The 26,691-nt window shown below is 36.2% G+C and overlaps 1 protein-coding gene across 1 annotated transcript in view; it reads right to left on the bottom strand.

Moving 5' to 3' along the window:
* BCKDHB (branched chain keto acid dehydrogenase E1 subunit beta) overlaps positions 1-26,691 on the bottom strand; it is a 164,171-nt gene that overhangs the window by 35,515 nt on the left and 101,965 nt on the right. The window contains exon 9 of the mRNA XM_016207356.2: positions 16,951-17,037. Coding sequence (XP_016062842.2) covers positions 16,951-17,037 — 87 coding nt within the window. The remainder of the gene's footprint in view (positions 1-16,950; positions 17,038-26,691) is intronic.

Raw genomic sequence — 26,691 nt, 5'->3', positions numbered from 1 at the left:
CTGTAAACTAAGATCTTGCTTGCCAAACATTTTCTATGAGTAATATAGAAGTTTACTGGTATTTGAAAACTTATATTACCTTTTACTTACTTACCTTTTAAAATTATATAGAATTAAATCCTCTAGTTCTTTAAGAACAAAAACAAAAATATCACAAATAGAATGTTATAAATAATGCCTACTTGTGTTTTAAAAACTGGCCAAAATTTATGACAAATAAAATACGGCACAATTTGATAATTTTATAAAGCTTGCAAAATTATCCTGCTGTTTAGAAACAAAAATAAAAACAAAAAGAAATCATTATTCAACTAGGGGTTACTTATAGTATTTGTTTTTCTATCAGTAAAACTTGTATCAGTCACGTACTAAAACAAACTAAAAAGAAATTGTAAGAATAATTCCAATGGTCCCAATTCTTTCCTAAACATTCTCACAATTTTTAATGATATTATTTTTTTAGAGAGAGAGAGGGGAAGGGAAAGGAAGAGAGAGAGAAACATTGATGAGAGAGAAACATCAATTGGCTGCTTCCTGCATGCTGTCTATTGAGGATTGAGCCCCCAACCCAGGCATGTACCCTGACCAGGAATCAAACCAGTGACCTCTCGGAGCATGGGACAAGGCTCAACCAACTGAGCCACACTGGCAGGGCTCTCACAAATATTTAAGGGCTCTCACAAATATTTAATAGAAGTGTCTTCAACTTTTACTAGAGATAATTTATCTGTTTTTCTATCACAAACAAATGTTAGAAAAACTTAGTCTGGAAACACATGGCCAAGGTTCAAATCTGCTACCTACTAACTGTGTGATCTTGAACAAGTTGCTAAACTTTTCTGTGCCTCAGTTCCTTCATCTGGAAAATATAGACAACCATGGTTCCTATTTTATAGCATCATTCTTTGTTAATAGTTTTGTGTTAACAGTAAATATTTGTTAATATATCAATATGTAAATTAAATAACCCAGATAAAGATCTTAGAATGGTGCCTGGCATAATAAATGTTGGCTATATGTCCTGTACCGTATTTTCACTTTTTATGTTCCCCATTTTCCTTAAACACAATACCCAAAGATTAGTAACACACGGTTAAAAAATGAGCCAGGGGGGAGGGGGGACATCTTTAGAAAAAAATATATCTTTCAAATTAATTACCTAATACAGACTTCATTGGCCCAATATTACCTGTAATTAAATTCCTTGATTACTTAACTACAACATTTTTAAAACGCTGAAATGTATAAGATTTTTTTTAAATTACTGAAAAATTTGAACATTCTTGGAACACTCCTTTTGGGATAGGCTGCTCTTATTAATATTTTCTTGAAGACCCAGTTAAGTGGACCTGTTATCTGTGTAATAAAAAGCAGAGACAAAATAGAGACATAGCTCTAAGAAGGTAAAATGTCAGCATGATAATGAAAGAATTGGTCCACAGCACCATCTTATGAAGTGGTGCAATTTCTTAAACAAAAGCAAAGAAAGGGGTGCTGGACATCAGGTTGACTTATTAACAAAAACATTAAAACAAAAGCCAATAAGCATATCAGTTGATAAGAGAAAAAGGTATGTAACGTGAATAAAAGAAGATGAACAAGATTACAGAATGCAGGAACTACCTTCCCAAGGAAGACGTGGCTATTTGAAGAGTTTCTACTTCCATAGTAAGAAAGGGGAGAGGCAGGAGGAGGGGGCAGCGGGGGAGAAGAGAGAGATCGGACTCACTGTTCTCATTTTGTCCTGGGCTAGTTTTTGAAAAAGAGATCCTGACACTGGCAGAGTTTACCTCTGTGGAGTCTTTTCTTAACCTGCTGGAGGCCTTGCTGATCCTCATGAGGAAGCTGGCGTCCGCTCCACAGTGGGTTTGTGTGGCGCCCTCCTGGGCATACCAGAGAGCAGGATGTAGAAAGTTGGGTTGGACATTCTCTGACTTTTTTTTTTGTAATTTCATATGTTCAGCCCTAATTTTTAGTTTCTTTTGTCTCTCTATCATCTATTTTTACCAGGCTTATCCAGTTATAACTCGTAAGTGGACTTAGCTAGAATTGAAAGTGCTTTCTTTTCTCCATCTGTCTGCTAGATTTATTACAGGAGCATTACCTCAACATTAGAGGATCTTGACATAGGATTATGTAAATCCCACTAACTGAAGCCATAGGATACAGCAGAACTCCCCTCTGAGTTTAGGTAATATCATTGGAGACTTTTCCCTGTATGATTTGTACCTCCTAGTTTTAATAAAATAAAGTCCTATCTTCATTTCTTGTCATACACACTAGAAATCCTGGCCTTTCTTAAGCATCGTCATGCCATTGACACTGACACTGATATCTGTGAGTCTCAAACATAAGTAGTGCTGCCACCCGACAGATGTTTTTTCTAACAAAGGCTGCTTCGTTCCATATGTTCCCATTACAGTAATGTTTATTTCACAGCATAGCTCATATTTCACTTTATTCCAAAATTTTGTTTCAGCACAACTTCATCTATTTTCCATTATTCCTTTATACTGTAACTGAAAACAACAAATCTACAATATCGTTTAAAGCTAAACAAATATAAAAGCACAATTAATGAACTAGTTGTTTTCAGGGTCTGACTAGCTAGAAAATTCAAATAGGTTTGCACTGACATATAAAAGATGCTTAGTGTTAGCTGGCTGTAGGGGAAAATGCTTCTATCACCTACTTGACAACATGTGTGTTTGGCAGAAAAGTCAGCATTTCAAACATCTAGTCCTCAACATGTATCATGGTGATTATATCATGATTACAGAACTAAATATTTTGCAAAATAAAAGGTGTGTAATAAGTTTTTGGCATTCACAAGACATCATTTACAAAACTCATAGGAAAAACTCTAGGATTTGTTCTCAAAAATAAGTTCTCTCTGTCTTTATGACAAGCTTCCTATTTTGGCCCTAGGTAATGGGAATTGGTCAAAATGGAAATAACTTTTCCTAACATTTGGACAACAAAGTTGGTCTAAGTTCCTCCTCCCAACTAGGTCACTTCTCCTTAGCCAGACATGGAAGCTGAAACTCTAGGTCACCTACTATTGTATCTGAACATTTCTTCTATTTTAATATAGGTGTCAGCTCTATTTGACATACAGATGATCAAAAGCTTCAAGAAAACCAATGCAAATATGACATTACACTCAAAATGTGAACATATCTACCTCTATGACAGCAAAAAGCAAAATAAACCTTCACTAATAAATATGGATGTTAGATTTCATCTATGAAATAGTTATTAGTTTTAAAATGTTATAGAAAGTAGAGAGACTGTTGGTTTCACAGTTGTAAGGAAAAAGTCTTTCAACAAACAAACTAGTATTCACCTGATGGGTCCACCACTTACCCTTCCCAATATCTCAAGGGAAGCACCTCTATTTGTAACATGAAGTTCTATCCTCTCAGAAAACATTACGTTAGACGCTAAGTGTCCCCAAGGAAAACAAATTCATTAGCTGGCAGCAAGTGAGCCAAGCTTTGGTTCTTAAATAACCCTTTTAATAGAGGTAACACAATGATGATGTTAAGAGATAACTGTTTCAGACTATGAACTAAATGCTTCTTCATTGATGAAAAAATAATATTTTGTTCCAATTTTAATTAACAAAGCAAGTAGTAAAGTCATACAAAATAAACTTGTCAAGTACCTAGCAAGTTTCTTCAAATAGCATAACCAACATTTCAAAATGGGATTTTTTCCCCCAGGACATTTACTCTGAAGGAAAAAATGAAAATTGGGCTCACTCTAAGGGGAAATCATTTTAAACTGTCTTAGGGACCCCCCCACTTGTTTTTTGCCTTCATTTCAGATTTGGAGAAGGATGTCTTTCTTAATTATGTGTCATAATAATACCCCTCTTTTCAACTTGAGCAAATTATCCTCTAACAGCACCATTAAAACCACAGTTAGCCCTGAGAACCTTGGAAGGAATAAACAACCGAGCAGAAGTTCCACATATAACACCCTATCCCATTATGCCATTTTGAAAAACCATCAGTAAAAAAGCTAATTCATATAGTATTCTTCAGAGGAAAACACGAACACACACATTTCATACTGATAAATGATTCACTTTAAAAATACTTTCCAAATTGTACTAGGTAATTCTATAAATGTTTCTGATTAACCATGTGAAAATGCAAATGTTGGCCTACACCCAACCTCATTCCTTTACCTTCTTCTAGTATCACAGGGCACTTCTGACTCTTGCCTGCTAGAATGAGAGGCCTTTTAGAAACACAGGCTGCCTAGAATAATGCTTAGTCTGTCCATGGTGAGAGAAGTACAGTTTTGCTGCCAAAATCCACATGTTTGCTGAGGCTTGCACAGAGAAAAGCATCAAGAAAGGCAAAGGGAAAGGAAGAGAGGGAGAAAAGTGAGGAAGGAAAGGAGGGAAAACAAGATACCGTGGTTCTCTAAAGCTAAGAAGGTATCCAAGCAGCATGTTCACTAACAGGAGGGCTTAGCGTCACCTAAGCTACTGTGGCTCCCAGGGGTCAGTGTCAACACAGGTTAGTCAAGGTCCTAGTTTTGTAAATACATGAGTGTTACTAAAATAAATACTGAACTTAATTTATTAGGTAAAATAATAGCTGCATACATAATAAAGCATTGCATCATATTAAAAGACTATTTTACCAACAACTGTATAGAGTACTTCATTACTTTACTGTATCTGAGCTATGTTTTTGGAATTGCCACAGGAAAGCTGGTTTTAATAAATTATAAGATTATGTCATGTTAGAATATTATTCACAAAATACATTCAATTTGGTCTGCTATGCATATTTAGGTAGGAATCTATGCCCAGAAAAGTTCATGGTTAAAAAAATAATGCATAAATTTATTGTCAGGATGCAGAGACAGGAGATTCTTCAGTAAGGAGCTGTAAAGGTAAGAGTAAGTTTCGATTTAACTGTTAATACAGAGCTAACTATTGGTATTTTTAAAAGACGTGTGGAATAAAGGGAAAAAATGGTGCTAGAACATGTAAAGTACAAGTCATCTCAGGGAAAATTGAGATTCTGACTGACTAGTTCAGAAAGCAACAAACGATATAGACATGGTGAGTATTTTATACTATTCATATTCTAAGATGTGAATTTAAAATCAATCCAAGAAAGAAATGCAGAAATGTAGCTATGAAAAGGGCAAACTAATCCTTTCAAGAGATAGGAAATAATCAGGCCTTGTTTTAACCAATGACACAACTGTAATTGTGGATGATACAAATGTGAATTTTGAAATGTTAGTCATCTCAAGGCACCTCTTGAAACATAAATATTTAGATACTCTTAAAAGAATAGTCATGAATTATTTTTTCACCTAATAGTTTTGATAAAGACAAATAGATTATTGGTGCCATTAGCAATATAGAACTATCTTAATAATAAATATTATATGATCCTCTCAAGGACTGAAACATAAAAGTCTTCAAATGGATCAAGAATTAAAAATAAAGTGACTTCTTTAACATTAACTTGAAAGGAAATCAAATATTCAACACTTCTCCAATCAAATGCAAATTTTCAGGCATTTCTGCACATTAAAACACCTTGAACACTTTCATTAATATTAATAGATTTTAAAAACCAAAACAATTATAAACTAGATGACTTCTGCTTATAGCTTTCTTTTCAACTGCTTGTTTTTGCAGCAAGTGCTGATTGTAACTTGTCTTAATTTCCATAAGTGTTCAGATTCAAATGGAGCAGAAAATTCATTAGTAGGAGTTAATCTCTATTTGAATGTCTGTTTTCAACTCAACAATGTTTTGGTGATCTGTGAACTCATTCATGAAAAGAGATGATGATCCTTTAACAAAACATAAACTAATTTGTGCTACAAATTTAATTACACTAAATGATGAAAATAAAATGTGCTTTCAACAGCAGCAACTTCACTGCCCACCAAGATGCACGACAAACTAGCTGACAAATTTAACTCTCTCTCTAAGCAGCCAACCCAGTCCCTCGCTGATTAGGAAGACAACACTGACAATACATGCCTATCATTTCTTTACAAATTTAATATGCTTCTCCATATTTGCTTCAGGTGTACTACAAGGTGGTCAAGAGGATTGGCCTGGTCATGGATACAGGCTCTCTCATTTACAAAATTTTAAATTACCTTATTATACTTTGAAAACCTTTAAGACAACGTTGTACATTTAAAAAAGTATTTTGAAATATTTCACACCAAATAAGTAAATGAAATATTTTTAAACCAATTATACTAATTTTCTTTGAGGATACAACCAGATGTTCAAGAACTATTGCTCTGAGAGGAAACTATAACTCTTCAGGTACTAAAATACAATTTAAAGTATCAAATTACAGAACTTGCTAACTTTTTAAAGAAAGTGTTATTTTCCTTCAGAGAGTCCATTTTACTCATTTAGCAGTCTACTCATTCTATGAAGCTTCACTGGTACCTATGTAAGTGTCCGTGTCTGCTTTAGCCTCACTAAAGAATCAAAAGGAGGAACAAAGCACCGCCAGGCTACTGGAAAGAAATATCACTTTGTCGAAAGGACACAGGGTAGAAATGTGGAGGATAATAGCGTATAGTATCAGCAACTTCGCCAAGGCAAATCTTTTTGCTTTTTGGTCAACAAATTAGAGCAGTGGTGTATAAAGGGCCGCAATTCAACCTATCAGTCTTGATGACTAGAAGCACCTATATACAATGTAAACCAGCAAGAATATCACTCTCCTTCCAAGAAATGGCTGACATCAGCGATGCTTGGGGGACAAACGATTCATTTAAATTACTCAGCGCCCGCTTAGTGCCAGGCCTGGTTCTGGGCCCCAGGATTGCAGGCGTGAACAAGCCAGGCTCGGTCCAAGCTCACAAAGCTCGCCTTCTGTTGGGGGACGCAGGACACTAAACGGACAAGACGCCTGCAGACATTTCAAGGGCTGTGAGGACAGTTCGACAGTCATGTGAGAAGGAAGGCCCTGGGGCGGAGGGGGCATCAAGGAGAGCTTTCTGGGGAGGTGCTATTTCAAACAGGTTTCAAACGGGGAGAACCCACATCCCCCGCCGCCGCGTGCTGAAAGGCCACATTCTCCCAGCGTAGCCTTTCAGCAGAGCACATTTCCTGTCAAACATTCCAGCAAAGTTCATTTTCCCATCCAACCGGCAGGTCAGTCAGTCTTAAGTGAGATGGACAGGAGTGGTCTTGGGACATCACCAAAGGGACATAACAAAACGCTGACCAGAGGTTACAAAGAAAGGGAGAAAAAAGAGGGAGGTTTAGCATGAATGCACCTTTGAATTCAAAGGGGGCTACAACTGACTAGAAAAATATCAAGGATTGTGTGAGAGAAATGGGGACGCTTTATCATTACCCAGAGAGATGAAATGTGGACGATTTTTTTCTGACTGGATTATGTCCAGAGAAACTTCAGAAAGAATCATGGACATCCGTCATAAAGCTAATGCCATTTGGCTGACGCGGCTCAGTGGCTGAGCATCAACCCATGAACCAGGAGGTCACCAATTCGATTCCCGGGCAGGGCACATGCCCAGGCTGCCGGCTCGAACCCCAGCAGGGGTGTGCAGGAGGCAGCCAATATTTCTCTCTCATCAATGTTTCTATCTCTCTATCCCTCTCCCTTCTCTCTAAAATCAGTAAAAACATATTAAAAATAAATAAATAAAGCTAATACCAAAAGGAGGGAGGGAAAATAAGTAGGGGATCCAATGTTTGTATCATTACATGCTGGTAATGTCGATCTCAGTACCACTGGCCAGTTAACACAGGAAAAGTAAGTAATCTGACTGTTGCAATATAATGCTGTTTTCACTTTTACAATGAGAGCAATGAATCAAATATACCATGTGTGTCGGGGACAGCACTAACCTGAAGAATGACCAGATCTATGCAATGGGGTTCCACTGGTGTTGAAGCTATCCCGCATCACAAACCTGAGTAACTAGTATCACTATGAATGACAATTCCCAAAACTCAAATGTATATGATTAAGAAACCATGTCAAAACAAAATACAAAATTTTTTAAATCAATTTTATGAGCAAAATGGGCTCTCATATTTAAAACAATTTAGGAAGAAATATAAGACTTATGCCATTTGGGAGAGACATCTAATTATAATAAAGCTTTTAATTATTATGTCACATGTACATAGAAAATAAACAATTAGAAAGAAAATATAAACCAAAAGAAGTCTTATTTTTTCCCTAGGCACAGGAAAAAAACATACCCATGTATATATGTCTTTTTTCCTTTTCACAAAATTGGATAAGTGAAACACCTGTAGGCTTGCAGAGTGAGTTTTTAACTTAATAGTATATGCATACAAATGTTACAGTGTTGTTGACTACTCTTTTAATGGCTTTAGTAAATCCACAACATTCATAATTTATTCAACTATATCCTTGTTGTCATCAATATTGTTTCAAATATTTTCCTATCAAATGAACGGCACTGAGAAAATGCCCTTATACATTTTTTGTGTGCTATGCCAACATGATGATTGCTAGAATTCCTGAATCAGAGAAGTATTGATACACATCCCAAACTGATTTCTTGAAAAAAGGAATCAACTTCTACATTCACTCTGCACCACCTCAATGCTAAATATAATTAAGTTTTAAAGCAGTCACTCTTATGGGTAACAAATGATACTAATATTGCATTTTTGAAATTTGCATTTTTGGTCTTATTAAATGTCATATGGTTTCATGTTTACTGGCCATAATAGTTCTAAAAAAATAATCTGATCTTTTAACTAAAGGAGCTATTAGTTTCTTATTGGTATTTAATAATGTTAATATAATGCACATATTAATCTTTTGTCATGTGGTCCAGCACTTTCCCAGGTGTTATTCTATCAATTGTGCTTTTTGTCACGCAAAACTTTTCATTTTATGTAAATATATTCATCTGTAACAATATGACTGATCCTGTTGCTTTTTTAAAATTTTTTGCTCAAAAATTTCTTACCTACCTCAACATCAGTTATTTCCTACATTTTTCTTTTAGATTTTGTGGTTGGGTTTTTTTCTTTTTCTTGTTTTCAGTTCACCAGGGGAATGGAAAGCAAAGGACAGATTTGGGGGATATTTGAAGCCCAGCTGCTAGCTGGGCTGGAGGCCCAGGGAAGGGGATGGTGCTGGGAGATGGGGACAACCAGGGGGGCTACCAACCAGGGGTTCAAACAGAAAACGGCATTCCATGCTGGCAAACAGCATGACCAGCCTGAACCCATTGTAACTACTCTACTCCCCCCCTTTCCTTAAAGGTCATGCTTCTTCAAACCAGTCTATTTTCCTTGTTTCTAATATTCGCCTTTCATTCACTGGCCAGCCCAGATCCAATGTGGCTCCCAACCTGGCTCCTCCTCTGCTCTCATCAAAGCCACCACTGTCTTCCAGTCGCTGCTTTCAAGGCACAGCCGCCAGTGTAGCCAACAAAGCCCGGACGCATTTAATACTGTCGCCCATATGCCATGGTAGAACGCCCGCCTGCCTCCGAGACCGCCGCCTGCCCCTCCTCCTCTGCCCCCCCTCCTCCTCTGCCCCCCTTCTCGTCCTCTGCCCCCCCTCGTCCTCTGCCCCCCCTCGTCCTCTGCCTCTCTTCTCCTCCTCTGCCTCTCTTCTCCTCTACCCCCCTCCTCCTCTGCCCCCCTTCTCGTCCTCTGCCCCCTCCTCCTCTACCCCCCTCCTCCTCTGCCCCCTTCTCGTCCTCTGCCCCCCTTCTCGTCCTCTGCCCCCCCTCGTCCTCTGCCCCCCCTCGTCCTCTGCCTCTCTTCTCCTCCTCTGCCTCTCTTCTCCTCCTCTGCCCCCCTCCTCCTCTGCCCCCTCCTCCTCTGCCCCCTCCCCCGCGCCCCCCTCCCCCGCGCCCCCCTCCGCCGCCGCTCCCGCACTCTCCCTTCCCGCTCTCCTTCCCCTTTCTCAGCGTGGGCCCGCCTGGGGACTTCTTCAGAAACTTCCATTCTGCAGACGGGGCTTTTCCCAGGGACACAGGCATCCCCGAGGCCTCAGCCGCCACAGGATAACTCCTTAATCCTCTCCTGCCCTTAGGCTCTCCCCTGAGCTGCAGACACGTTTTCATCCTCATTTCAAATCCTATGAGTCTAAAATGACTCCATCACCTTCCATAAAAGGGGCGCTTCAGTCTGTCCTCCAGGGATACCCCAGCTCAGTGAAAGTGGCCTCCAGCCACCAATCGCCCAGCCCGGGCACAAGCTGAGCCCTGCTCTGCACCCGGCCTGCCTCTTCTCACCCGCTCCTACCTAAGCAGCCAGGAGTCTTTCAGGTTCCCCCTCCTCTCTAAAATTCTCCTTTCTCTCCACCCCCTCCCATGTCCTCGGTTCAAAAGACCCTTCAATCTCTCGCCTAAATTACTCAAATAGTTTCTTAATTAATCTCTAGAACTTCCTGCCTCACGCCTCCCAATGAACGCATCCTCAATGCAGTGCCTGAGTTTTTCTAAGTTGTAAATCTTTCAGTGTTATTCTCCTGCTTAAATCCTTTAGTTACACCCTTTTGCCTTAAATAAGAAATACTGTGACCATTTTTTCAAGTTTTTCAAGTTTCTACTATTCCCTACTTGCCAGGAACTTTATAAAATGTACTTTAAATGCATTACATCTAATATATTTAAAAATGGAAGACCTGGATATATTGCTGGCTCTGTTCTCATGTCTACTTCCTCCATATAAAAACAAATTCCTTAGTATTACATATAAGATTATTTAAGATTTAATTCCTACCTACTTGTTGACCCTTACCTTGTGCTACAAGCTTCACATGCTATTCTTCAATTGTACCAAACCCTTCTTAATTCCTAGAATATCAAATATTTTTTTTGCCTTCTTTATTCATACTGTTCCTTTCGCCTAGAATCCCCACCCACCTTCACTCACAGGATCATACTTATCCTCCCAGAGTTAACTTGCTGTCAAATCTGGGTTAGATGATTAAGTATTTTATAATTTCAGTCTTCTGAATGAATATTTCTCTATCCTAACATAGGATCATTATCTTTTTAGCATCTATTTCTTCTACTAAACTATTAAGTATGTACAAAACAAGGACTCTATTTCTTGAATGAAATGCCCAAATTAAGCCTGTGCCCAGAATACTCAATAAAGATTGGTTGGAAGAGTGAGTGTGATCAGCATACTGGAGTCCTAAAAGGATGTGAGAAATAACACTGGAAACCTTGGTTTGGACAGATGAGGATCTTGAATGGCGACATAAAGATCTATTTCTATAGCCAAAGAAGATCTACTGAAGGTTTTCAAACAGAGAATGGACAAAATTTGATGTGTGTTTTAAGAAAATAATGAATAGTAATGTGATGAGATGTGAGAGGCTAAAGAAGACAACTTAAAAGGTACCAAAAAAGTTGAGGAGAAATAGAGCTCATTTTGATATAAGCTGATTCCTAGAAACTGGGAGATAGCCAGCCATGTGCTGGTATCTACCTTTTCCCGCTGTCTCATGTTAAAATCCTTCCTTATAAACTATTTTATCATACAATTTTCTTATCACTACCAAACTTAGCATGAAGTTAGCACTTTGAGTCTAACACTCAAGAGCAAATCTTGAAAGTTTCTAATTGAAAAGTTTCAAGAATAGCCATAAAATGACTGAGACTGCCCAAGAAAAAATGGGGAGAATTAAAGGGCTGACGGCAGAACCTTGGCGGCACCTACACTAATGAGCAAAGGAGAAAGAGACATTGACAGACATGGCATGGTCAGGGCAAGGAGGAGGGCCGGCAGGGGATAAACTGTTTTCTAACGCTCTGGCTCCATCTAGGTTTTAGTACAGAAGCCCACCTTTCCTGGTTATTGTATCTGTTGTTGTCGGCAAATTCTTTGCCATCATTAGTTAAAAAAAAAAAAGATTACAAAACTGCAGTAAACCATTTGTCAAATTACTATTCTGATAGTTTTCTCTGATGATTTTTACTTTATCAACATAGTAATTTTAATTAAAAATATTTCCACAATGATAAAAACAAGACCACTTAGGACCTTTTTCTTCTTCTTCAGATTGATGCTTTTAAGAGTGCTTGTAAATTTGGTAGTAATATTAAGTTCACTGGATAAAATCCTTTTGTATAATCCTTTCTAATATGAAAGAGTGAGAAAAGTAAAATTCCTTTACTTGAAATTATGAAAGTTTCCTTTTACATAATGGTTTGTATAAACCCTATAAAAATCTTCTCAAGCTATTAGAATATGATTTATTTAAAAAATATATGTTGGTATGTACAATTTCTGCGTTCTTATTCTAGGAAAAGAGACCGCACAGAAAGGATGAAACAATGGTATGGAAACTTATCATCCTCTCCAAATGGACTCTTTATTACAGACTTATTGCTTCCATGTGTTAAAAAAAAAAAAAAAAAATCAAAACTTTAAGCCAATCCCAATCCCTAAAATTTTTGGCATTCTTATTAAGCACTGAATCCAGAAAAAACATTTTTTTATTATCACAGCCTATCAGAGTTACAATTTATTTCATTATGGGAATGTGTTAGAAATTAATAATAAAGGTTGGTTTCTACAAGGCTTAAAGAAAGTATGCTATTTAAAGCTTAAAGCTGTTAAAATACCACAAATTACTTGGTCTCAATATTTAAATAAATAATGCCTATTTTGAATATTGCATTCTAGAACATATAAATTCATTTGGATGACTATTAAAATAGATGATATTAATACTTCTTTTTACACATAAAGTTGGTTTTTTTTACAGCTGTGGTCACATAAAGCTGAGGAATACAAATATCACTTAAAATTAATTCATATAATTTTCTGAAATAATAAAAATCTTTGCTCAAATTATACAATGAGGTCAATGAATTTCCTAAATTCTGTTGTCTTTCCACTTTTCCACAAATCAGGGTGCACAGTGGGAATGCATAACTCCCTAAAAGCACATCTCCAAGTTTTGGGTGTGTGAGTGTGTGTGTGTGTGTGTGTGTGTGTGTGTGTGTGTGTGTGTGTGTCAAATGAAAGAAGGAAAAAGTTCCCTCACCCCAAAATGAGAACAGATGGGAATGTAAAATTAGATGGGAAGAGACAGTGAAGCTTTGGATGACCCACCAAGAAATCTCCCCCTGAGGGGAGCCAAATATACCAGACCTCAGCTTGTTCTGCTTCCCAGTTGGCTTTCGAATTAAATCTAATAGGAATGTAAAGCAGTTCTGAGATTCAGTGTATTAGTTTTTATTTTTGTAAGCATATATTTTATGAAGAAACTACTGATAAATATAAGTAAAAAATTTTCATATTCGATATAAAGTAATCTCCTAATCACTTTTGTGAGTTTAACATTACTTCAAACTTAGACTATTAACAATAAAATTTTTAAAATAACAAAATAAATAGCTTATGAAAAAGAGGAAACAGGAATGAGCAAACTTAAGATGTGGACACTGAACTCCTTGTATAATGGAAATGCCGTCTGCTGTAAGTTGAAAAACCTATGTGACTAAAATATAAATATATTTTATGTTCATTCTTTCATATTTTACCTGTATTACTAAAAATAGTCAATAGTAATATCAGCAATATTTCCTATACCTACCAAAAAAGTCCCTTTATTTGCTATCCAATTTTTATATAGCATCACAATTTTTCTATCTAAAAATACCAATTATAACCTTAAACAAATACCCTCTATAGTGCTGCAATCTCTTCAATTCTTTCTACTTTTAATATGGGTAATAGTTTAGAATTTTAGAAAAACAGAAAATCATGCTCTTAGATTTTTAATGCATTTTAAAATAGTAGTTTCATTATTAATAATCATATTAAAATGTGATGATAAAAATAAAATATTATTTTATAAATATTACTTTATTGGATAATAAAATAATAATTATTAAACATAATTTTAAAAAGAAACTTTGTAAGGTTAGCCTTGGCTTTTAAAGAGGTAACAAATATCTTCCACAAAGATACTTTCCACATAGTGTTTGTCAAGATTATTTTGTATATGTTCACTTTCACATAAAATTTATTCACTGATACAAGGAGAATAATTCAGTCTTTAAATCAATAGTGCTCAAATTTATAGATCATTCTCATCCATAATTTCAAACTTCTTTTCCAAGACAACAATGAAAAGTTCTCTGTGTACCTTTTTCCCTGCCATCCCAAAAAATTGGCTTTCAATATCTTAAGCATTTTACCTTTTTTAACCTTGCTAAGTATACACAACAAAAAGAAATACAGAAATATGATTTGTTCCAAGCAGTGAAAGCAATTGCACCTCACACTTGCGTGATTTCAGTTTAAACAACTCAAGGCTCTGGTGATTTGATACCGGTTTCACTTTTAATAGAGAATGAGGCCTTCCATGAAGAAGATGCTCAATACAGTACATCGCATGCAGCTGAATGTGTGCATGAAACAATTACTGAAAAGTAGATCTGGTTATTCAGAATACTTTAAATTATATGCAATCACTATTACCAAAAAAGAAGAAAATCTCTTGGGGTATTTAGCTTTCTTTATTTTGTTTTCTCCCTTGTCAATACGTTAAAGCTGACAGGCAAACTTTTGGGGATACTATGTGGGTTATATTATATTAAAATTCATTTTCCACACTTTCCGTTTGTGCAAATAAAATTGGAAATAAGCAAAAACTGTAAACATTTTCAAATTCATCTGCATACTAATAAGTAAAATTCTAATTCCCCAAAATATCAAATGCAGATCCCCCTACAAATTTTATATTATTGCCTTAATTCATTTTCTTGTTAGTTGGTTGAACGATTTTGACAGAGAACAGACAATATTTTATAATGAATCCAAAACTGCTATCTTCCCCTTAGAGGTGAGAGGCTCAGAATAAAGAACGTACATGCATACACACAATCACAGAGCTTCCACTGTCTTTTTAAACCAGGTAAGTCACAAGCACTCTAGATGACAAACACTTAACTATAAAAGGAACATGGCTGGGTTAGGTTGTCAGAATTTCTCAAATGGCAGACACCTGAAGATCTCTGGGCATATTCTTGGGAGTATGAGAGTATTATAGTGTCTTGTTTTGTTTAGGTGTCTTCATATTATGATATAAATATAATTATATTCTGGTTGATCTCCTTCACAACTTTTAGCACCTATTAATATCCCATAATTTCAGGATCTGATTTTGAAACAGTGTTTATGATCTTGCTGGTGTTAGCTTTTTACGCTGACTGTGTTCCATTCAAAATACAGTGTTCTTCAAATTAGAATTCATACTTGTATTCTTGGGGCCTGAGAAACATTATTCTGTCAACATGAGTCCACATATTATTCAGCACCAAGAGACACTAGATTAGATATAATCTTTCCAATTCCTTCCCAGTTTCAAAAAATAAATTACATCCTATTGCAGCTTACTAATAATTTATGAAGATCAAGTTTGAAAGGCACACTTAGAAAGCTAACTTCACAAGAGCAATTAGGTATGTTCTACTTGTTTTCCTTTTATATTCAAATGCAAATGAATTTGAGATAAAAATAAGAGATGGTATTCAGTTGAGAAAACAAAACAAGGTTGTGGGATAAAGGTTCTATTAGCAACAAACCCTATCATTTCAAATGGTTTAGTGAACTACATATTAACTAGGAGTCAGAAAATCCCAGTTTCTTTTTTGAGTTTTGTCTCTAACTTGAAATAGCATCTTGGTGTTGAAATAATTCTTTCCTGCAACATTCATTTTTTACAAAGTTAGAACAGTATACTAGTCAATGAATAAAATGCACAATAAATACTGGGTACTATGTGTTATATAATAAGCAGTATGTTTCAAATTTTAATTTATGTAATAAATAGGAAAACAACAAATCTACAAAACTCAATGTGCTTTTCTTAATTTTGTTAGTGACAATATGCATAACATGTAAAAACAACAGTATATTTTGTTTCTGAATGTACTTATGGGTTATTTTGATCTAGCTTTAAAAACATTTATGTTTTAATTTGCTTAATCTAATTTTAAAATATTTAATGTTGTCAATTACAACTTAAAGATAGTTTATTGTAGAAATCATTGTTTACTGGTTAAAAGTTTAAAAATAAAAACTTATCATTTCTCATATATCACAATCATATATCAAGTTTTTAAACCATATACTCTTAAAGGAATTCTCAATTTATATGTATTTTAACAACAAACTCATCTTAACACCCGTTAAAAAAAAGTAAAATGTTAGCAACCTGCAAAGATATTCTGAATGTAAAATTCATAGACTTTACATTTAAAATACAGTTATATAATTTTTAATTTTAAAATTAGGGAAAATGAAACTCATTTAAATCATCTTATTCATATCTGTGATACAAATGTGAATAAGAATTTTAAGTAAAAATTCTCCATAAGGAGTTATATAGGATATTTTTCCTGATATGCAGCATCTTAACTGAACACTTTTGAAACAGAAATAAGTTTTAAACCATTTCTAAAGTGTTACCAATAGCATAACAAAAAATGACTAATTAATAAAGTAAATGATTGATTTTGTAATTACCTATTGAATTTACATTACATTTTAACAGATTTGGGTTTTTTGTTAGGTGAAGGCAGGAGAATCTAAGATCGATTTTGTAATAACACATTTCATAATAAGCTTAAGTTTTATCAAGAAAGAAATATCACATTCAAATATCACATTCATACTTAAAAGTTTTCCTGATATCCCAGCAAATATAACTGACATTAGTTTATTAAATTCACTTGAAACTTTCTTCTTCCTATAAAAAAATTTTAAGACTTCTTTTCTAGGTGATGTAATTAGACAATTACTGAACGACAGTGAAGTGTGAAATGAAAACTGCACATTTCCAAGCACGCCTACTTCTATATGTTGTGATAGGTAATTTTCTTCTTGGAACAGACATGTGCAATTGCACAAATGTTAAAATCAATGCCAAAAAGTGACTGTACCTGAACTGTAGAGCTGATCTCCGATGCGAAGCCTCCTGTCAAGGGAGCTTCGTGACTGATTAGCAGTCGCCCTGTTTTGATCACAGACTGAAAAAGAAAAGGAAAACTTAATGTTCAAGAGAATACACATTTTCAAGTATATGATGGTACTTTTGATTAAGCAATAAAAATAAAATATTTCAATTCAATACATAATAAAAAATTAGTAATTCTATGCCAAATGTGTTACAACACAACTCTTTCAACTGGACAGTCATTTGATTTTTCCCTGTTAATCCTAGTACAAAATAAGAGACTTATAATTCAGTGTATTTCATTATAAAATAGTTTTGTTATAAACTGAATTACTGTATTTCACATTTTCATATCTCAATCTTTTTTCTTCATATTACTTTAAGAATAAAAGTATTTTTTAACACTTTTGGGGGTATAGTTTCATATAAACAGACAGTCTTAGGAAATACTGCTTTGTGGGGAAGGAAAGCGCAAAAATAGCATGTAAACTATAGCAAAGGAAAAGTTCATGTTACTAGATATTCAAGGAGACCTAGAAGGAAAAAATCATTGCAAAAGTAAAAGTTTACAACCCTCAGTCCACGTGCATTAAAATCTGGTTAAGAACCTCAACTCTATTTTAACGTAGAAAATGTCAAAAATAATAAAGATGTATCCTCAATGCTGGCTCAGTGTGGTTGTTCACACTGTGCATGACATACTCTGTGCAATAATAAATCAAAAAGTATAGCTATGACATCATAGCAGGATACCAACTTTGTTGAAAGGTAAAAAAATACTAAAATCAACAGCAAGTTATTACTTAAAATATGCTAAACAATTACCACATTACAAAGAGAAGTGGTAATTCCTCCTCTACATTTCTAATAATTTATCACTTTCCTTAAATTCTACATTACTATTTTATGATTATGAAATAAAATCTTCCAAGTGAAAATATGTATATAAATTAATTTTTTCCTTCATTCTAGGCAATTAGAGTTTAGAATTTTAAAAGAATGCAGCAGTTTAAACTAGCAGATGTTAAACTCCAAGATATGGCCAGTAGCCGTGACAAAAACAAGTTACTGTATCTACTAAGTAAACAGTGACTGAGGAACATAAAATTTTATGAGCACCATACCTACCCCCAATGAAATGCTAAACTTGGAATATTGCTGTTTGAATTTTTAGAACTGCGATTAGTTATGCTATTTATGACATTCACAAATTAAATTTTTTTCCACAAGTTCTTTTTCTTTTTTTTTTCTTTTTTGCTCAAACCCTCCACTCCACCCCTCTAAACACCCTCCCCACCAGAGCTGTCACAAATTAAATTTTCATGTACCTGGTTAGAAAAGTAAAGAAACAAAAATATTCATGATCACGAAAAAACAAATGTATTCTCAAAGAATTCTCCAATAGATGTCCTGATTTAAAGAATTATTGATTAAAAAAACAGATTTGACAATCAAATCTTCCTTATAGCTCAAAAACCCAGGCCTCTGCCAATGTAATAGTGTCTAAAGATGACAGCTAAAATCTACTCCAGTTAGGTAATGCATCTTAAATTTCTAAGAGGTAGAAATGAGAAACGTCTATAAAAATGCTACTGTTACCTTAAAACTCCACACAACAGAATTAGTCCTCTGAACTGAGACCCATCCAAATGACAACTTTTCAAATGACCCCTAAAGGCCAATAAGCAACCTAGGCTTCCTATAGCCCATCCGGTGTAGTGAGGAAACTAAGCACAGATGTACCCAGGACAAAAGCTTCCAGCCTGGGAGTTCGTACAACAGGAGGTGCAAGCAGATGAAATCCAGAGACCTTGAGAGTCTTTCCACAGGAGAAAGGCTAAACAAACCAAGATATATCAATACAGTCAAGTATTACATAGCCATCAATAAGGTTGAGAAGACTAAGGACGTGAAATGATGCCCATAACTTTGACAAAATAAGTAAATTACAGAATAATTTAATCTCATGAAAAACCAGCACCACAGCAGTGGGAACACCAACAAGCACAGTCCTACACATATGGAGCCACAATGAGTCAGGAGGATTCATTCCAAACTATCAAAACTTACTCCTCCTGAAGGATGACAGTAAAGGAATTGCAGGGAAGGGACTTTGGTTTTTTACATTATATAAAAAATACTTTTATATTATTGAAGTATTTTCAATAAGACTAAAATAAATACAAATAAGGGGAATGTGTCTGAATTAATGCTGAAGGTAACAAATACGTATTATGTAGCAGTCTAATTTCCTCAGAAAAATGTACCATGTTTTTCTGGTGTTTTAGGACTAGTTTAAGATACAAGAAAATCCAAACTTCAGCAGCAAAGAGACAAACTAAAAACACAGGGAACAGGCCTTCCCATGCCAACCTTTGTAAGATCTGCTGAAGGTGAGGACTTTATCCAGCCCATCTCTTGACCAGCAAGCTCTTGGATCCTAGTGAAGTTCTTCAACACCTCTGTATGTGTGCTATGTAAACAAGCACGTTCTTGAAAGGAGTTATGCACTGACAGTTAAAGAAGTAATTCCAGAAATTCCTAAAACACTAAGAGATGGAGGGAACTGTCATAGTATACAAACCAGTAAGAGAGAGACAGTGTGGCAAGAAGAGAGGAGTCAGAAATGATGATCATAATCAAGAACAACTGATCATTGCAGGAGTTGCCATGTGCTAGGCTTTGAGCTCAGCATTTTACACTGACCACTTCATTTAATTTGGAAAGTACCTAAGTTTCATTTTTGCTTCTTAAAATCAACTCTGATATCTGAAAAGTATTAAAATATATAAAACAAATTATATCAAAATTCTGAAAAATGCCAAAATTTAGAAGTAACACTGATATTTCAAAGTCACACCCTCAAATATAAGTAGCATATATCATTGAAAGACTGAGTCTATAAATACAGTTCAGTGGTTTTGTAAGGTATAATATAAATTCAACTTGCTTTGTGTTTTTTGTGCTTCATAATTTTAATTTACCAAAATTTCTGAAGATGGCTCCTTTACTATTTTGAAAATTATTAACATTTTGTTAATACTATAATGAGATTGTACAAATCTACAAGTTTGAAGAGAGTTACTTTTTCTATTTTTTATTCAATTAGATATTTTGATTAAACTATATATTTCTGTCAACTGTAATAAGCAATTAATTTTTATACACTGAGACACAATGCTATAAAACTGCTGGAAAATTCTTCTAGCTAAATTTAGTATTTTGATGTACTTAGTAAAAATTAATATGGTGCCTTTCAAAGGAGACAGCTGTTAAATTTTTTCAAATAAGTAAGTATAGCTATAAGTACAAATAATACTTTAAAATTTATAAAATCAATTTTCTTTTGAGATAAATGTATTTCATGACTTGAAAAACTTTTAAAGGTTTAAACAACTTTTCAGTACTAAAGCTGAACTTATCAAAGGCAGGAAAGATCACATAAGGCTGGATTTTCCAGTATCTGCTGCTTCAACTTCTTGCCACTGAAACCTGCTCCAAGGACTCTGGCCATAGGCAGCCGGAGCACCAGTAAGTTAGAGGGGACAAATGTACCAGGGAAAGCTGTGCCAATACAAGACTAGACTGAGAATAACTGTTCTCTGTGTCCTCTACCACAAAACAAAAGGGCTTTGTTCCCTACAGGGTCTCAAGACAATGTATCAAGAAAACTTAAAAAGCAATTCTGAAAGGCAAGGAGCAAAACAGCCTGTGGGCTGCTCAGTCGGTCAGCAATGGTCTGCCCAGGATTTCCCCCGAGGAATCTCACTTTTTCTCACTATTTCGGTTAGTGGCCTCCTTTCCCAGAGCAGCAACAGAATACTATTACAAGAGCAGCTATCAAAATCTCAACACAAGACCACATCCCCAACAACACGCATATCATGACACCCCTCTTCTGACAGAACCCCGAAGATACCTTGTTCCTGACTGGGCCACTTCATGACTTTCCCATTGTTCATCTTCTTCCCAGACGTCATTACTAATGGTCATAGCTTCAAGTTTTCTAGGCAGGATATCTAGCACAATGCTCAGAATATGGTATACACTCAAGAAATTTAATTAGTTAAAAGTCTATTAAAATAAACTATATTAAGCATGTTCTCATTTAACTTACGAAACTATTGCTTTCTTGGCAAAATCCATTCTTAAAAGAGTGCAAACATATGCTTCAGCACATCCCAGAACAATTTAAATATAAAATAGACTCCAAATTGAGAATATTTTAATGCAGCTTTAACAATAAGATACCTGTGATAATAGCAGAGTTGCTAAGTTATACTCCATTAAAATGATTGCACAGGTTTTGGCTGTCCAAACATTGGACATATGTTTTAGTGAATGTAGCCTCTAAAGATTTTAACACAATCCAACCAGGAAAACTGTTAAACTGTCATTCCAGGAGAAAAATAAAAGAGACAGGCAGACCATTAAGCTTGCATATGACTGAAAGTGTAACAGTGACATTCAAAAAGCAAATATATAGATACATATTATTTATTGCTCACTCAAAATCTATAGCAAGATTTTTTTCCCCTATGAAGCAACTCAACCTGACCAACACCAAGTTCGGCCACCCTTTCTGACTGCTGTAAGTAGGAAACTAACACTTTGGATAGGCAATTTATAGCTCTTTAACATTTTCTGCTAAATACAAAGCTAATGAAAAGCAAAGAAAATCACAACTGACGTTTTCCACTTCCCTTTTGAAATCAAAGTTGCTTATAAATACATATGAGCAGAAATAATAGTAAAATCATACACTTGTGTTTCATTAATCAAATACACTAATTAATATTTATGTGCACAACTTACAATCATTAAAGACATGATTTTAATTAGCTTCAAATTCACTGCAAATGAATTAAGTTTTTGAAATGTTTTCTTGTTTAGTAGCCAAATGCATTAAAAAAAATTAACCAGAAAAACCTCACAATTAATCCCAGGCTAACAAATGTATTAATATATGCCTAGTGACTATTATCAACCAGCATGATCTTCACACACAATCACCACGAGCTGATATTCTACTGGAGAGATGCCAATGATCAAAGAGAAAGCGCAGTCATGAAGTCCAGAGAAAGTTTGGAAAAGTCCATTTTGGCAGGGATATTAGTGATGGAGTTACAAATATTTTGGTATTGCAGGGAAGTGGTGCGAGCTGAGTAAACCTAAGTCCTCAGTGCTCCATCACCCATATGCAACACATAGGTAAGGGGTCAAGTGACACAGAGAACTGAATGACGTCAGCAGGAGAATGAGCAAACAGTGCCGGGAAGGCACGAAATGTGGGGGTTCAGCCATCCTCACGGAGCCCCACTTGCCTGAATTATTTGTATGATCAGAGCTGAAACACGGAAGAGCCTATGAAAAACGACTTTTGCAAAAACTAGAAGTGGACATCTTTCTGAATGTTACACCAATTAAACAATAACTCCCCAGCCCCTGGCAACCATCATCATTCCACTTTGTCTCTATAAATTTGACTACTCTAGGAACTTCCTATAAGTGGAATCATCAGTGTTTGTCTTTTTGTGACTTATTTCACTTAGCATAATGTCTTCAAGGGTCATCCTTGTTGTAGAATCTGTCAAAATGTTTCTCCTTAAGGCTGAATAATATCCCATTGCATGCATATGCAACATTTTGTTTATCCATTTGTCCCTTGAACATGTGGATTACTTGTGTCTTTTGGCTATTGTGAATAAAGCTGCTATGAACCTCAGTGTATAAATATCATTTTGAGTCTCTGCTTTCACTTCTTTTGGGTATATACCCAGAAGTGGAATTGCTGATCTCTTGGCAATACTATGTTTAAATTTTTTTGAAATAGCCATACCATTTCCACAGCATCTACATCATTTTGAATTCCCACCACCAATGCACAGGGGTTCCCATTTCTCTATAGCCTCACCAACACTTGTTATTTTCTGTTTTTTTAATAGTAGACATCCTAATGGGTGTGGTGTAGTATCTTGTGGTTTTGATTTTGATTTGCATTTCCCTAAAGATTATTGATGTGTAATTACTAATCATTTTATAATCTTTTTCTTTTCAATTTGTAATCAGGCTCTTTATATTTTGTTGTTATACAAAGAGTGTTTTAAGAGCACTAATGCATCTAATTTCTTAAATTGGTATCTTTGGGGACTGGAAATAACATCTTTTCAGAGTATGATATTCCATATGGGAAAAAATATAATCAAACTCAATGGTTCACCATGTCTTCCTTCCTGAAAAAAGCTTCTCATCTGGTTTCCTCACCATCCTCCATTCCAAAACAGACACAAGGACATTTCTTCAAAAGATCACTAATGTCACATAGATCCTTTGCCAAATTGATTATCTAAGACAGCACTCCTCTCCTGAGAAGTCTTCAATAGTAAATCAGCTAGCCAGAATCACAAAGATAAGTTATAAACAGTAACAGCAGTGCAGTCCACTGCCCCAGGAAACCATGGAGTCCAGTTACACACTGCAGAACCTTCTGAGCCTTTTATCTTTGTTCCATTCATACACTGCCCACAATTAGGATAGAATAACGTCAACAAAAACACTGTGGAACATGAGTACAAACCAGACAATCACCTTCATCTTCTTATTTGAGTATTACATGCTATTTCCCAATAGATTTTTAATGTTGTATAAGTTCCAGAGGTCATTGGTTCATATCAAAACCAATTTCTTGAACCACTCACATGTGCCAATCTTGGGGAAACAAAGGTGAGTTAACAAGGTTCTTTAAAGGATTGTAACATGGGTTCCCACAAGCCTAGGGCAAAGCATATTCAAAAAGAAGAAAAGCAATTTTAAGATTATTAAGGCAGAATACAGGAATTAAGAATCAAATTTCTCTCTCCCTCTCTCTCAAATCAATTCTTTTTAAATTATTGAAAAATAAAAAGCCCTGGCTGGTGTGGCTCAGTTGCTTGAAGCATTGTCCTCCACAGCAAAGGTAGTGACGTGGTGGGGTTGATTCCTGGTCAGGGCACATACCCAGGTTGTGGGCTGGATCTCCAGTCGGGGCCCATGTGGGAGGCAGCGAATCTATGTCTATCTGTCTCTCTCAAACAAATCAATTTTTTAAAAGTATAAAAAAAAAAACAAGTTATATTTTTTAAAAACAATGGGTTTTTTTTAGAATTATAAATTTTAACTCCTGAGGTTTTTTCCAAATAATACTAAAAAAATGAATTTTTATTTTCTTAAATAATTACTAATATTCTCTCCTTCTCTAATCGTGAGTCTCTATTTGGCAAATTTTTCTCAAGTGTTGACAACAGAGGGAAATACTATGTCTGGCCATCACAAGAGTTCTAAAGGGTAGAAAATGACATCATCCCCTGTGCTTCCAGCATACTGTGTAATAAGAAAGTGACTTTAACCACAACCAAGATTGTCAGCAGTTACATTTTACACTGCTGTTTTAAGCACATATCAAGGGTACAATTTTGCCTGAAGCCAGCTGGTTGTCTACCAAGGTAATTCCTCTCTAAGGAATGATCAAAAGTATAAACACTGCTACACTGCGGCATCACCATGGATAAATGCTTTTATTTTCTAAAACTTGGTCCAATTCTATCAGAGTAAATGGATTTTTAGTCCATTATGAAACAAAAAATTATGTGTAGTTCATAATACATGGGCAAAACTTAAAATCTTTTTGGACTTTGTTAGATCTGACTCAATAAAGAGGTATAGTGAAACTCAAAAGATGTTTCAGCACAAGTTACACTTATGTTTTTCAGTACATATAACTAAGATAGCATAGAGAGAAAGTACATAAATTTCTTCTTCTCATTAAAACCAAGGTGATGAGGAGAAATTATTTATATGATAGGTGGTTTCAGGAAAAGAACTCCTTTAGCAGAAAGAAATTTGTCACAAAACATTCATTGATTATGTGATAGACAGTGAGGGGCAGAGCGATAGAAATCTCAGGGTCGAGAATCACAGTAGTGATGAGTTAAGATGCAATAGTATTAGTTGACCAGAAATATAATTCAATATTTAAAATTCAATTTATATTTACAGTTAAACCCCTCCTTTCTTATCCAGGGAAAAGCTCTGAAATTTTCTTTCCTTATAAACCACAAAAATATTAATAACCCATTCCTGTTAGACTTACAATTCTATATTCTGCAACTTTTTATTGACAAGAACAAATAAAATCGAGTAAGGTGACTGTGGCCATTATACCACAAGTAGTGAGACATAACTATAATATCTTAGATTGTAAATAATAAAAAATCACTTTTTTGAGGAGGGATCCAAGATTTTGTGCTTATTGACTTACTTTATCATAAGAACTTGGTCATTTTGCTATATCCTTCATGAATAAAATGATTATTATAAATAAGAAAATATTACTAACCAATGAAAATGTTCCATCCCTCTAATAATTTTAAAAATTTATAAGTAAAATATAAGAACAAAATGGCACCTCATTCATTAAAGTCACAAGATAACTTAAATTTAAATTCTGGCAAGGGTATAGTAAAACTTTCCTTCCATTGCCTATGCAAAGTAAATTAACATAAATCTTTTGAGAAATATTTTGGGAATATATTTATCAAAAGCTACTAAATGCTTCAATTCCTAGAATAAGCAACCACAAGTCCAAGATTTATTTTCATAGAAGGATCGAAAAGATGTAAAATGCTGGACTTCTGGTTTAAAGTCGTGTGTGTGTGTGTGTGTGTGTGTGTGTGTCTATACTGGGTCAAAAAAGTTGCAAAATTTAAAAAAGTAAGAAACACTGTTTTAGAACCAGGCCCTCACACTAAAGACTTAAATACCATACTTGGCTCATAGGCAAATTCTGTTTAAAAGGGCAAAGCACTTTGGAAATCATTGCGCTTCAACGCCTTCCGCAGCCACCACGCACTGCGTGCGGCCCAGCACCACGGGCGCGCGTGACCTTCTTGCCGCCTCACTCCCGCAGCCCGAGCCGCCCGGCCCAGCGGCAGAGGCGGGCAGCAGGGCGGCCCCTCCCCGCGAGCGGCCCGCCGCGGATGGGCAGGCCGGCAGCTGCGCCTAGCCCCCGGCGCGCACGGAGCGGGGCATCGAAGGGAATCCCCACCCCGTGCTTACTGGCAAGGAGCCCGGACAAAACTGATACCACTCTGTTCAAAACTGAGTACAGGAAGCAAGCGACAGAGGAACCCATCCAGCCTCCAGGGCAGAGTGCTGGGAATTAATGATCCTGACCCTGCGAAGGAAAGCCTCTGAGCAGGATCTACGCAAGATCCAGGTGAAGCGGTTAAGCAACTACGGAGCCTTCTCAACAGGATTCAAGATGTAACCTCTGCGATAGGAAGAAGGCCTCTAACGAGACCATAGGGTGATGAGAAAGGACAGACGGGGCCCGAAAGTCTCACGCAGACACAAACCGCACTGCACAGCGCAAGCCCACAGCGGCCGCACCTGCGAGCCTGTAGCCCTCCCCTCCCGCTCCGCCGGCCACGCCGCGGCTGCCCTCCGGCGGGCCTCCCGCTGTCCCGAGGGGACGGGCGCGGTAAACCGGCCTCCCCGCCCGCGTCAGAAAAACACAGGGGACAGCGGCGAGCGGACGGAAAGGCGAGCGTGTCCCCTCTCCGGGTCGCAGCGGCAGTGGGGCCTCCCCAGGCGCCCGCCTCCCCTCAGCACCCGAGGGCCCCTGGGGGAAGCAAGGACAGGCCTCCCCGCTTCTTCCGTTTCCCTTGTTTGACGTGGGCCAGGGACCCGG

Source organism: Miniopterus natalensis, chromosome 5 (assembly GCF_054644295.1).
Source record: "Miniopterus natalensis isolate mMinNat1 chromosome 5, mMinNat1.hap1, whole genome shotgun sequence".
Classification (NCBI taxonomy): domain Eukaryota; kingdom Metazoa; phylum Chordata; class Mammalia; order Chiroptera; family Miniopteridae; genus Miniopterus; species Miniopterus natalensis.
The sequence above is the reverse complement of the archived record's forward strand: the minus strand, read 5'-3'. Positions and strand labels throughout refer to the sequence as shown.